Source organism: Corylus avellana, chromosome ca4 (genome assembly GCF_901000735.1).
Source record: "Corylus avellana chromosome ca4, CavTom2PMs-1.0".
Taxonomy (NCBI): domain Eukaryota; kingdom Viridiplantae; phylum Streptophyta; class Magnoliopsida; order Fagales; family Betulaceae; genus Corylus; species Corylus avellana.
The window spans coordinates 239,178-250,665 of record NC_081544.1 but is presented as its reverse complement, the minus strand read 5'-3'; the positions used below and the strand labels follow the sequence as shown (position 1 = coordinate 250,665).

Genomic DNA, 11,488 nt, shown 5'->3' with positions numbered 1-11,488 from the left:
TTTTATCTTTATTTCTGGTGCTTATGTTCTTCCATTTGTTTTTTTTTTCTTCTAATTTATATATTATTTTTTATTAAAATGATTACTTTTCTTTTGTAAATTTTACATTGAATTCAGGAAATAATAGTGAGAGAGTTTTTTTCGTAGAAACTCAATTCTTCCAATATATTTCACACTCAATTTTCCGATCGTAGATTTGTTTTTTGTCTTTGTTTTCCTATGTCTTAAAATTAGTTTCATTTACTTTTATATAAGTGAAGGATGGTTGAAAAAAAAAAAATTCTATTTGACAAAACCATTTCTAATATTTGTGAATTTCATTGGAACGAAGAAAAATATAGAAAAAAGATTTCTTTTTTATTATATTAGTATTTTCATTTGTTTACATTTTTTTTTTTGTCCTTAATTTCTATTCTAATTTATATATTATTTTTCATTCAAATTTTATTAATTTTATTTAATACAAGTTATAAATTTTCTTTTGTAATTTTTTTTTTTTTTTGACATGTTCTTTTGTAAATTTAATTGACTTTTGTTGTTCATTTTTGTTTTTGGATGTTTCAATATTCCTGCCACTGTTTTTTATCTCTTCATTTTTTAAAAGAAAAATTAAACTACCAACATTCTTTTGTTTACAAAATTAGTAAACATAATTGTAATCATATATCAACATGCTCATTTATTTTAGAACACTTCTTTACTTTTGTCAGTGGTATCATTGTTGGAATATAATGAACTTTTACGAGTTGAACTTTCTCCTCACATTTTTTTTTTTTGAGAAGTGGTATTATTGTTGGAATATAATGATTAATCAATCATTTTCTATAATTGATTAATCTAGGTTTTTATTTTGAATTTTTTTTCATTTATATTTCATTTTAAACTACATATATGGGAACAAATATTTAACACGTTTCAATTTATAAGAACTAAAATTTATGAATTTTTAAATTTATGGGATATGTGGGTTTATGCTATTAAGTAAAACTATGGTTTAAAATGATCTTATGAACACTTGTCATTTTTGGTAGCTAATTTGTTAATTAGGAGAAGAAAATAAAATTTGTTGTTAATAATCTTTTACAGACTCTTTGACTTATATATATATATATATATATATATATATATAAAAAAAAAAAAACCAGCGCGTAGGAGATGCATGAGGTGCTAAGCAATTAACTTCAAATACTAATGTTAGAAGTCTGCAAGTCACATATAAACTTGATTAACAAGCAAAGAAAAGAGCATAGCAGTTAAATCGAAGTCACAGTCATCACCCACCAGCTGTTCTTCCTATAACGAAATATGGGATGAAAATTAAGCAACAGCAGAATCGGCAGCGTCCTTTGACCCATTTCTCAATGAACAATAGGCTTCCAAATCTCAGAATTCAGGTAATTTAGTTATGTTGGTTTAAGAAATAGAAATAATATTTCCAACAGTTGGATAGGAAAATGAAAATGGTCGAGAAGTTTTAGATGAAAGCCATGTAATAAGATTGACTAGAGAGAGCAACCTATATATAAATTAATTTCCATATATAACCTCTTGCTCCGATTTCCAACAAAGTGAGTTGTTTGTCATATTAATTTGTTAATGTACGGTATGTAGCCAATTATACCAATGATAAGGATGATAATAACAATAACAGTTAAGTTGTACGCCGATATATGATAGCAATCAATTAATAACAATAACAATTGTGCGAAACCGTGCATCTGCTATGCACAAAGCATGAAAGTCAGCCCCAGTGGCCTTAATTGGCGGAACTGTCAGCATTGACGTAGTAACCATGACCGGACTTGGTCATGTGTAGGCAATAGCATGACATCAGAAAGCCATGCACAAGCTAGAATGAACCACCCTCTACTCTTTAAAACATCGTTTCTCAAATACATACATGCAAGCTAATTATTTCCTTCATAGTTTTATAAAGTCAAATAGCTCCCTCAATCCTTCTTCTTTAACTCACTGCTCTCTGTAGCCAACTAGTACGCCTCATCCTTCCAACTCCAAACCATAATATTTACATCTCAACTTCTTGTTAATGCAGATTTCTGGTGAAAAAATAAATACCATCTTATGAGACGTCAATAAAATTTGCGATATGGCGAAGTCAGTAATTGACTGCCACTAGCAGAGACTTTTATATTACCAAACAAATGGTAAATATTGCCAATGACCTGAAGAAGTTAAAATGTAGAGATTGAAGAAACAAAATGAAGAGATTGATGGTAATATTCGAGTCTTAACTCTTGTATTTTGTTGTTCATAAGGCTTTAAAGATCTTTGCCCCGCCTCATAAAAGAAAAGCTTATAGTAATAATTAAACTTGAGTTTATATTTGGATAAATAAATTAATTCTAAAAAAAGTTTCTAAAAGGTGCTACAAATTTGATAGATTAATGCTATATACTACATTTTTACCTACAATTATCCCACAATGTTAATGTGGCAGCTCCAACCAACTTTTGATATTTTTTTTTTTTATATATATATATTTTTTTTTTAACAAAGAGTAATGATAAAAATTACATTTTTATCCTACAATGCTGATGCAGTAATCCCAACCAACCCTTGGATTAGTTTTTATTAAAAATAATAATAATAAATTCAAGAGTTATATATGACCGTCACGCCAGCATTGTGAGGTAGTTGTAAGATAAAAATGTGATATGTAACATTTCTCTTTTTAACAAAGACCGATCCAAAGGTTGATTGGGATTACTACATCAACATTGTAAAATAATTATAAGATAATGTAATTATAGCATCAAATTGATATACAATTGGAGGAGAACAATAATAGGTACTTTTTTTATGACAGTGAATTTCTCTAAGGTATGGCCACTTTGTGTACCTCCCATTATTGGGTAAACCTCGAACCCATGTAAAGCGCTCATTCCACACGGATCAGGTAATACTCCGATTTTGCCAACGGGCTGGCCCCAAAAATTTGTTTACATCCAAGAAAATTCTTCCTTGGAGCCTTGGACCAATGCTACCAACAAAAATAACTACTACTTTAGTGAATAAAGCAAGATGAATTTCAGGAAATTCAAACAGGCCAAACCAAAAACCGTTAATTGTATGTATCAATTCAGTCTCAACTTGTATTAACATTATTCCACACGATTCCATGATGTAAGGACCTTTATTTCAACACCTCGATACAAACATGCTCAGAGATGCCTATCCTGAAGCTTGACCACGTGGCACTTCATGCTGCAATTTTGAGAATGGAATTATAAGCTTGATAGAAAGATAGTTTCAGTTGAACAAGAATGACAATTTCAATCAAATTTATACGGCCAACCAGCATATATAAAGAAATAACGCAAAAATTAAAAATTGAAATAATAAGTGTCGCACACAAATAGAACCCCATATGATTGGAAAATTTGAGTCTAGATTTGTAGCTTTAAACCTTGGGTTTTTAATCTATCCAGCAAAGACTATTTCATCTTCCTTTTTTCTTTTCTTTTTTTCAAAAAGCTTATTGAAAAGATATATGCTGGTCCTATCTTCTGGAATGTATATATATGTATATGTACTGGACACCTGATGGATAAGAAATGGCTAATAATTGCTGATTCTGCAATGTTTGTACACACCTCCTCAACCAATTCGTTTAACAAGTGCTTGCAGGAGAAGCATCTGGCTGCTTTTGTGGCATAGCATCTTGAAAAGCTGGTATTTCATTGTATGCCTCATTCAACCTGGATAAAAGAGGGAATTGGGTCTGCAGAATAAAATTGAAAGAGTGAAAGTAATCCTGTCAGCATACACAGATAGAGAAATAGTGTAGACCCTAAATTTCAAGACTACTGAATATAGTCGTTATCATGAGAAAGATAGAGAATTTCATAATCAATCTTATAATAATTAAACAAGAAGATCGAAGAAGCAACAAAAAGGGAAAGCAATACAAAGCTAATGAAGCCAAAAATATCCACAGCAAAAATTCTAGCTGGTAGATGAAGAAGTTGAAATATCTCAGACCAGAAGAAAGATGTACACTGGCCGAAGAAGAATATACAAGGTCATAGAATTTTCCAAATTCTGTAATTCCACAAATTCTTGATGGCCAGGGTCCAGTAGCATTTACAACCTAAAAAGAAAAACTATCCTCGTATATGAACGCTATAAACTCTAGGTCCATGACAAAGTGGAGCTGCTGTTCATTCAACAAAGTGTAAATGCAGTATATCAAAGAAAAAGCTTGTAGTAAAGCAGATTGCCGATAAAGTTAATATATTTAATGAAAACGTCAGCCATCAACCCCTGCTTTTTCATTTTTACTTATTTTGCACTTTTTCTGAAGGAAGAAATATTGTTACTAGTAAGACCGCTACTGTTTTCCCCACTGATATAAATAAGAGATATTTCCTACATAGGTAGCTGCCACATTAATTTATAGAATGAGCACTACCATGTTCACGTTGAACCTTTTAGTTGCTGCATCAAGCTGAGGCGCTAGAAACAAATCTGCCTGCAATAATAGAGAATGCATTATATTATATTTTAAAAACTACCTTAATTCATGAATGAATTCCACTCAAGCTCTTGTACTGCAGCACAGTAAAAGCATACCGTGCGATGTGCAACTAAGGCATGTAGAATATAACTGACATCAGCACTATTGTGTATATTCATACACTTATGTCAACAGCCTAGACCTTAGAGTTGAGTTTGGTGCCTTCATGTCTCGGAATCCATAATTTGGGAGAACAACCATCTTCAGATTGCAGCCTCAAAGATTGAGGAGTGAGTTCAGACATTTTATTTTGTGTTCTGCTGCCAGAAAGGTAGCAGTTGGTCTCAATACTTGAGGTTGTAATAACATTACGAGCTAGCAGAGGAAAATCTTTCAGTGTAAAAGATAGAGCAACTTCAGGCTGGTTGACGACATCCTTAGCAAAGAAGCCCAAAGGAATATTGCAATATTTGGTAGTAAATTGAAGATTTCAGAGAGAGGCATTTTTTTCAGTCTTTCTCTGTGCATAGCCACTTTTAAAATTAGTTTAAATGGATCTCTCGGGTTTAAGATTGTGTGTTTAGGGTTAGGTACCTAGTACATTCAAAAGATAGCCAACTTAGAAGAAAGCATACTTAGGAGCTGTAATACATCGGTAGCACCTACCAAACGCCCTAGAAAATGCCTGCACACAGTACAGTATCTACTATATGCAAGTTCACAGGCACATACACAGACGGAGCAGGAAAACAAACCATGAAAACTTCATCTCCAGTTGCATATCGTCCAGCATAGTCTTTTAACAGCTTTTCAAGTGCTGAAACAAATTGAAATAGTGATCAAATTAAGCCCAAACCGCCATTCAGGAGCAGAAACTATCACATAGTGACACAAAAAGTTCACATATGCTGCACAAGGCCAGGAGAGAATCATAAGTCGTTAGAAAGATCAAGATACACAAAGAAAATAAAATTATGTGTTCAGCATTTGTTTCTACCCAGTTATTCCAATGATTGGTCTTTGGATATATGAACAGTGACTTGCTTATCCAAACAAACAAATTGATATGATCCTTCCACCAGATCTAGAATCCATTGTGCACTTAACATGTCTTCTACATGATACAATACTCTATCTAAGCACTTTATTAAAAAACAATACTCTATCTCAGTAGAAAGTCCAAGTTATGTATAATTAAGCTCCCCTGAACCTCTATGAGTAATGAAAAACTAGTCGCACAACATAGAAAGTTGAAGTTATATTACAAATTTGATATCAAGTCTATTGATAATAGACCTAGCTGATACTGTTAATCTTGAGAACTGCTGACCATGAAGATAGTTTGGAACTCATACAGATAATTAAAATCAAAGAATTACTGTAATCAGGCGTATCTCCAAAATGGCTTATGGAGGGACTGAATGCTCAGATTGTGGCTATATTATAACTCAATATTATTTGCAAAGACTATTATCAGATATCTTCCCCTATATCTTGCTAAAATTCTGTATATATCATATTCATTCAATGGCTGTGTGAGAATTGGTATTGTCATCAGCTTATTGTGAAATAATGCTTGGACAGCCATCCATAGCTGAAGCCATACCCAAAAGGTCTTCAACAACTCTAGTGCCCTACTTCCAACCCAGCCTTCAGACAAGTAACATTGAACTTCAATTCCACTTGTCGTGTCTAAATTGGTATGTCTCTTCTCTGAGGGTGAAGGGAGTGGTGGGAAGCAGGATTGGGTTCAGCGACAGCTTAGTGAAAGCTTACCTGCAAAGCCTTTTTCAATATGCTGTTCAGCCCAAGAAATTTGCTCATTGGGACCAACTTTTTCTTCAATGTACTTCTGTAAATGGGAAAAGCAGAAAAACAAAATTAATGTCATATATGTTCTAACAATGTCATAGACTCATAAATAAGGTTGTAGTCAAGCTGAGCTAAGTATTAAAAATTTAAGATTAGTTTGATTAATTTTGTTTTGACTACGAGTTGCGCTTGAGCTCATCACCAAACTGAATTACATGTTCAAGCTTAGTTAATTTATTTCTCAAATAATCTCAAGCTTGCTCACGAGAGCTTAATTAACGCATTCCTCTCCTCATAAAATGGTAATACCAGTATTGAAATTTTGTACTTTTCCATAAGTCCAGGCTAATTAGAAGCTACTATTTTGTCGCTAAGTTTATATTGTTCAAGTTAATTAAATAAACTAATTTTCATATATGAACTTATGAAATTAACTTCTAATTTTCATATATGAACTTATTAAATTTTCATTAGCCAAGGCATGGTGGGGTAGATCAAATTAGTTGGATTCCCTCGAAGAGGAAAATTTTTTAGGTGAAGTCATTCTACAAGGTGAAGACTAATTCAGCCCCAGTGGATGGCCCGTGGAAGCTTATTTGGAAGAGTAAAGTTCCTCTACGCGTAGCTTTCTTTGTATGGACGGCGGTTATGGGAAAAATTTTAACATTGGACAACCTACAAAAGAAGAACATCATTGTGACGAAGTGGTATTGTATGTGCAAGAAGAGTGGCGAATCTATTGATCACCTTTTAGTGCATTGTGAAGCTGCTGTAGAGGTATGGAATATGATTCTTCAGCTATTTGGTATAACGTGGGTGATGCCCCGGAGTTTGAAGGAATGCTTGGGAAGTTGGAGAGGGCAAAGGGGAAAGCGGATAGTCATGCACCTTTGGAGGATGGCCCCTTTGTGCGTAATGTGGTCCTTATGGAGAGAAAGGAATGCGCGGAGTTTTGAGGATCGTGAAATAGGAACTATAGAATTGAAGAAAATGGTGCTCCAAACACTTTTCTCACGGAGGGTCTTGGGGTATTCTTTGCAAGCTTCAACGCTTACGGAATTTATAGATCTCTGTGCGTCCTTTTCAGTTTAAAGCTTGTATAGTGGGCTCTTTTGTATACTTCTTGTGTACATGGGTTGAGCCCCTTGTGCTTTTAATACATCGACTTTACTTATTAAAAAAATATATATATGAACTTACGAAAATTAAATTCACCAACCTTATATTTATAACACGTGTAAAAATTGCTACCTCGGTTTCTCAAAAAAAGAAAGATTCCCTATTTAGGTTTTTCAAAGCATTTTGATTTACTCCCTCCATCATTTTTTCCATCAAAATTACTAACGGAGTTGCTGCCCATAAGCACGTCACTAGATCAGGACAACCAAGTATAAAATTTGACACGTCATATCTACAATATGTGTGCAATTTCAATTATATCCTTCAAAATAATAAAAATATCAACAACCAAAAAAAAAACAATGAAGAAAATAAAAGGGACATGTGAGGTGGTGGGTGGAGGTGCGACCCCCACCCAAGTCCCACATAGATCTGACTTTCTCCTGCTTTTCTTTTTCTATTTTAATTATTTTTGTGGGTAAGAAGTATCAAATTTAATACATGGCTATAGTGACCTAGCAAAGTGCTTACATGGCAACAAATCCTTTAGTAATTTGGATGGCAAGAAGTAACGGAAGGAGTTATTCATAAAGTTTTGAAATCCTAAATAGAGAATCTATCTTTTTTTTTTTTTGGGAAAAATCCACTTTACTCCCCTGAAGTTTCAAAGGTTTTTCAATTTGAACCCCAAAGTTTAAAAATTGGCAATGTACCCCCCTAATGTTTCAAAAATTTTCAATTTAAACCTTCCATTACTAATTTCCGTCAAATTGGACGAAAATCTATGAAATTACCTAACTACCCTCAGGCTTTTTAAAAAAAATTTCCGTCCAATTTAACGAAAATTAGTAACGAAATGTTTAAATTAAAAATTTTTGAAACATTAGGGGGGTACATTGCCAATTTTTAAACTTTGGGGTTCAAATTGAAAAACTCCTGAAACTTCAGGAGGGGTAAAGTGGATTTTCCCTTCTTTTTTTTTGTAGAAACATAGTAATTTTTAAATGTGTTAAAACCTAAAGAGTAATTTTTTTTTTATTTTCCCTTCATATAATTTAATTTTGAGTTCAAACTATGAGTAATGGTACACGCACTCCCATTCCTTCACTCCCACTCTCACACACCCTTAGGCGGCTCCCCCTCTCACCATTAAATCAAAATCCAATAATATTCTATCCCAAATCTAATGGTGAGAGTGGGTACCACCTCAGGGTGTATGAGAATAAGAGTGGAAGAATGGAAGTATGCGTAGCATTATTCTCAAACTATATCTCTCTCATTAAGAAGAGGTTTTTTTTTTTCATCTTTTATATACTTAAAATGTTATCATTACAAAATCACAAATAATAAAAATTAAGCTTTACGATTTTATATGAGTTGATCATTTAATAAACAAGCTTAAATCTTTGTTTAGACTCAATTCGTTTATTAAACAACTTAATCTAGTTTATACTAGTTGAGCTTGGAACTATTAATAAACAACTTAGTTAGTTTGCAACCCTAATTATGCAAATATTATCTCCATTATAAATAATGGATATATAACCACAAAAGTTGCACTTGGCTACATACCAGTATAGCTAGATTTTGAAGAGGTTGTATGCTTGAGGAAACAATACTGGCAGCCTACATATCATGTGGTAAAAGAAACCCCATTAATATCTGAATCTGAAACATACTTGAAAAACATTGGCGAATAGTAGGAAAAATCAGATAACACTTGTGCCTGATTACATCAGGAAACTCAAACCATCATTACTATTCCAGCATGTATCCCCTCGAGGCTGGACCAGAAAGTAAATCTAAAGAAGGAATTTTGTTACATATTATCTACCATGTAAAAAAACAATCCTTTTAGTACTATTAATCATGCAGAATACAACTAAGTGCAGGTGTGTCAAAAATGTTTAGGGCACCCATATACTGGACATTACTTCAGAACAACCACAGCAGACACATCCATCCTTGTTAATGTGTATCCAGGTTTTATTTCAGATTTTTAACTCTCCATGGGTCATGCGGCCGTGCACTGATCTCCAATATTAAGACTCATAAATATTTAAGCTTATCAATGTCCATGTGTTAACATTCTTTCATTTATGTTTTTAAGTACTTCCAAATTTCTTTGAAAATTATGAGTGGTACTACAAAACCCACTTCTACCAACTTCCTTATTCATGATACGGTTATAACTCTGTGTGAGTCACTAATAAATGCAAGTACTGGAGTCACTTCCAGACAATAAGTAAACAGTCTAAGTCAGAATTCACATTTTTTAACAAGAGAATTTGATGTAATATGTAGAGCTCAATGAATATGGGTTCTTAAGCTTAAAGTCATATAAAGAGATAAGCTTCACCTTACAGAAATCTATTAGTTTGAGCATAAGAGAAGTTGGTTAAGAAACTATGTCATGGCACAAAATATGCACGGCGACCTCCTATGAGTGAATTGCCGAGTATAATTTGCAATTTCTCATGTGCAAGCACACAGATTCTTGATTTAGCCAAGAATCAATAATCAATCCATTCGTGCTGGTTAATGATTTTTTTTTGTGACAAAGTGATATATTGAAAGTTAAAAAGCAAAAAAAAAAAATAGATGCAATATTACCTGGTAATTGATGCCTCTTTTCTGAAGATCTCGAGGCAACAATGGATGCTGAGGATATTTCTCTTCTAAATACTGCATGCATTACAAAGTACAACAAAAACCATTATAGGAAAGATTGAAAATTGACAAGAAGGGGGGTGTTTGATGAGACAGATGGTAAAGAAATTGTGAAAAAAAATTGCCACTTATATACCAGTATGATGGCAAAAGAGTCAGAAAGTACAATATCTCCATCCACGAGCACCGGTACGTAACCAAGAGGATTAAGCTTTAAAAACTCTACGCAGCAAAAAAGAGACTGCTTTCAAGAGTTTTTAAATTATAGAGAGATCAAATTTAGTAGAAGGGGGAATTATGGAATGCATGTAGATCTAGCAATAGAATTCATTCAGGCATTTGAGGAAAAAAAAAAAAAAAAAACACATGCAGAGGCTTTGGAAATAATAAGAAGAAGAAAAAGAGAAGCAAAACCCACCTGGACTGAAATGCTCTCCCTTCACCAAGTTAACTGCTATGTTCTCGTATTTCAGCCCTATATATGTATTACGACGAAATTGAAAGAGTCAAACAGTACTGGGTCAATAAAATAGTAGAGGGGGTTTGCATAATGATCGACTAACCATAAACTAAAGTCAAAAGACAATGATTTGAAGAAATTAAAAGAGAAAGTGAATTGAATATAATAGAATAGAATAGAATTGGGGGAAAAGAGGAAGCAAAGGGTTTACCTTTCAAGTTGAGGGCAATACGAACACGGCGGGAGCAAGAACTCCTCCAGTACGAATACAGCTTCAGCTGATTCTTATCGCCATCGCCATTTCCGCCTCCACTCGCCTAATCAAAAAATCTTCATATACTAAAAATACAAGAAAGATAGAGAAAACTGATTGCAATTTGTGATAGCGCGTACCATGACCCGCTCCAAGTAACAAAGAAGGATAATTCAATCGATCAGCGATTCCTTTTTGCAGCTCTTGATTTGGTTTCCCTTTCCCCTAAACAACGCAACACAAAATAGCCAGCGTTGACGCACTATATTGAAGGGGTTAGCCTGGCCAGCCACCCCTTAAATTCTGTTCTTTTTTGAAAAAAATAAAATTAATTTTTTATTTCATATGTAATAAAATCTGGTATAGGTTTTTTTTTTTTGGGAAATTTCACTAACGACCCCCAAACTTCCACCCGTTTTGAAATACCCTCCATAAACTTCAAAATCTCTCAATTTAGTCTCCTGAACTTTCAATTGCTCTTAATTTGGTCCCTTCCGTTAATTTTAACAGTTAAAAATTCAAAAAAGACCAAAATATCTCTGATTTTTGTTTTTTTTTAAACAAAAAAGTTTTAGAAGTTGAAATTTTATACAAAAGTCAGGGGTATAAACGTCATGTGACGTTTAAAATCTGACGAAGGGGTCCAAATTGAAAGCAATTGAAAGTTCAGGGGACTAAATTAAGAGATTTTGAAATT

At 33.3% G+C, this 11,488-nt stretch overlaps 1 protein-coding gene across 1 annotated transcript; it reads right to left on the bottom strand.

Annotated features, from left to right (window-relative positions):
* Positions 1-3,002: 3,002 nt before the first annotated feature.
* On the bottom strand, positions 3,003-11,070 carry LOC132178823 (glutathione S-transferase zeta class-like). The gene is made up of 11 exons (XM_059591378.1): positions 10,932-11,070; positions 10,750-10,855; positions 10,497-10,553; positions 10,215-10,300; positions 10,022-10,093; positions 8,981-9,034; positions 6,254-6,329; positions 5,233-5,294; positions 4,433-4,492; positions 3,615-3,742; positions 3,003-3,225 (listed from the first exon to the last, which is right to left on the bottom strand). The coding sequence occupies exons 1-10, from the start codon at positions 10,932-10,934 to the stop codon at positions 3,632-3,634; spliced, it is 687 nt and encodes a 228-aa protein (XP_059447361.1). The 5' UTR covers positions 10,935-11,070; the 3' UTR covers positions 3,003-3,225; positions 3,615-3,631.
* Between the last annotated feature and the right edge of the window lie 418 nt (positions 11,071-11,488).

What these genes read in the sequence shown, in the direction of transcription:
- LOC132178823 (XM_059591378.1), bottom strand. An exon ending in TATTGCCCTCAACTTGAAAG is followed by an intron (nt 10,554 to 10,749) that starts GTAAACCCTTTG and finishes ATACATATATAG; the next exon opens with GGCTGAAATACGAGAACATA. An exon ending in CTGGAGATGAAGTTTTCATG is followed by an intron (nt 4,493 to 5,232) that starts GTTTGTTTTCCT and finishes CTATTATTGCAG; the next exon opens with GCAGATTTGTTTCTAGCGCC.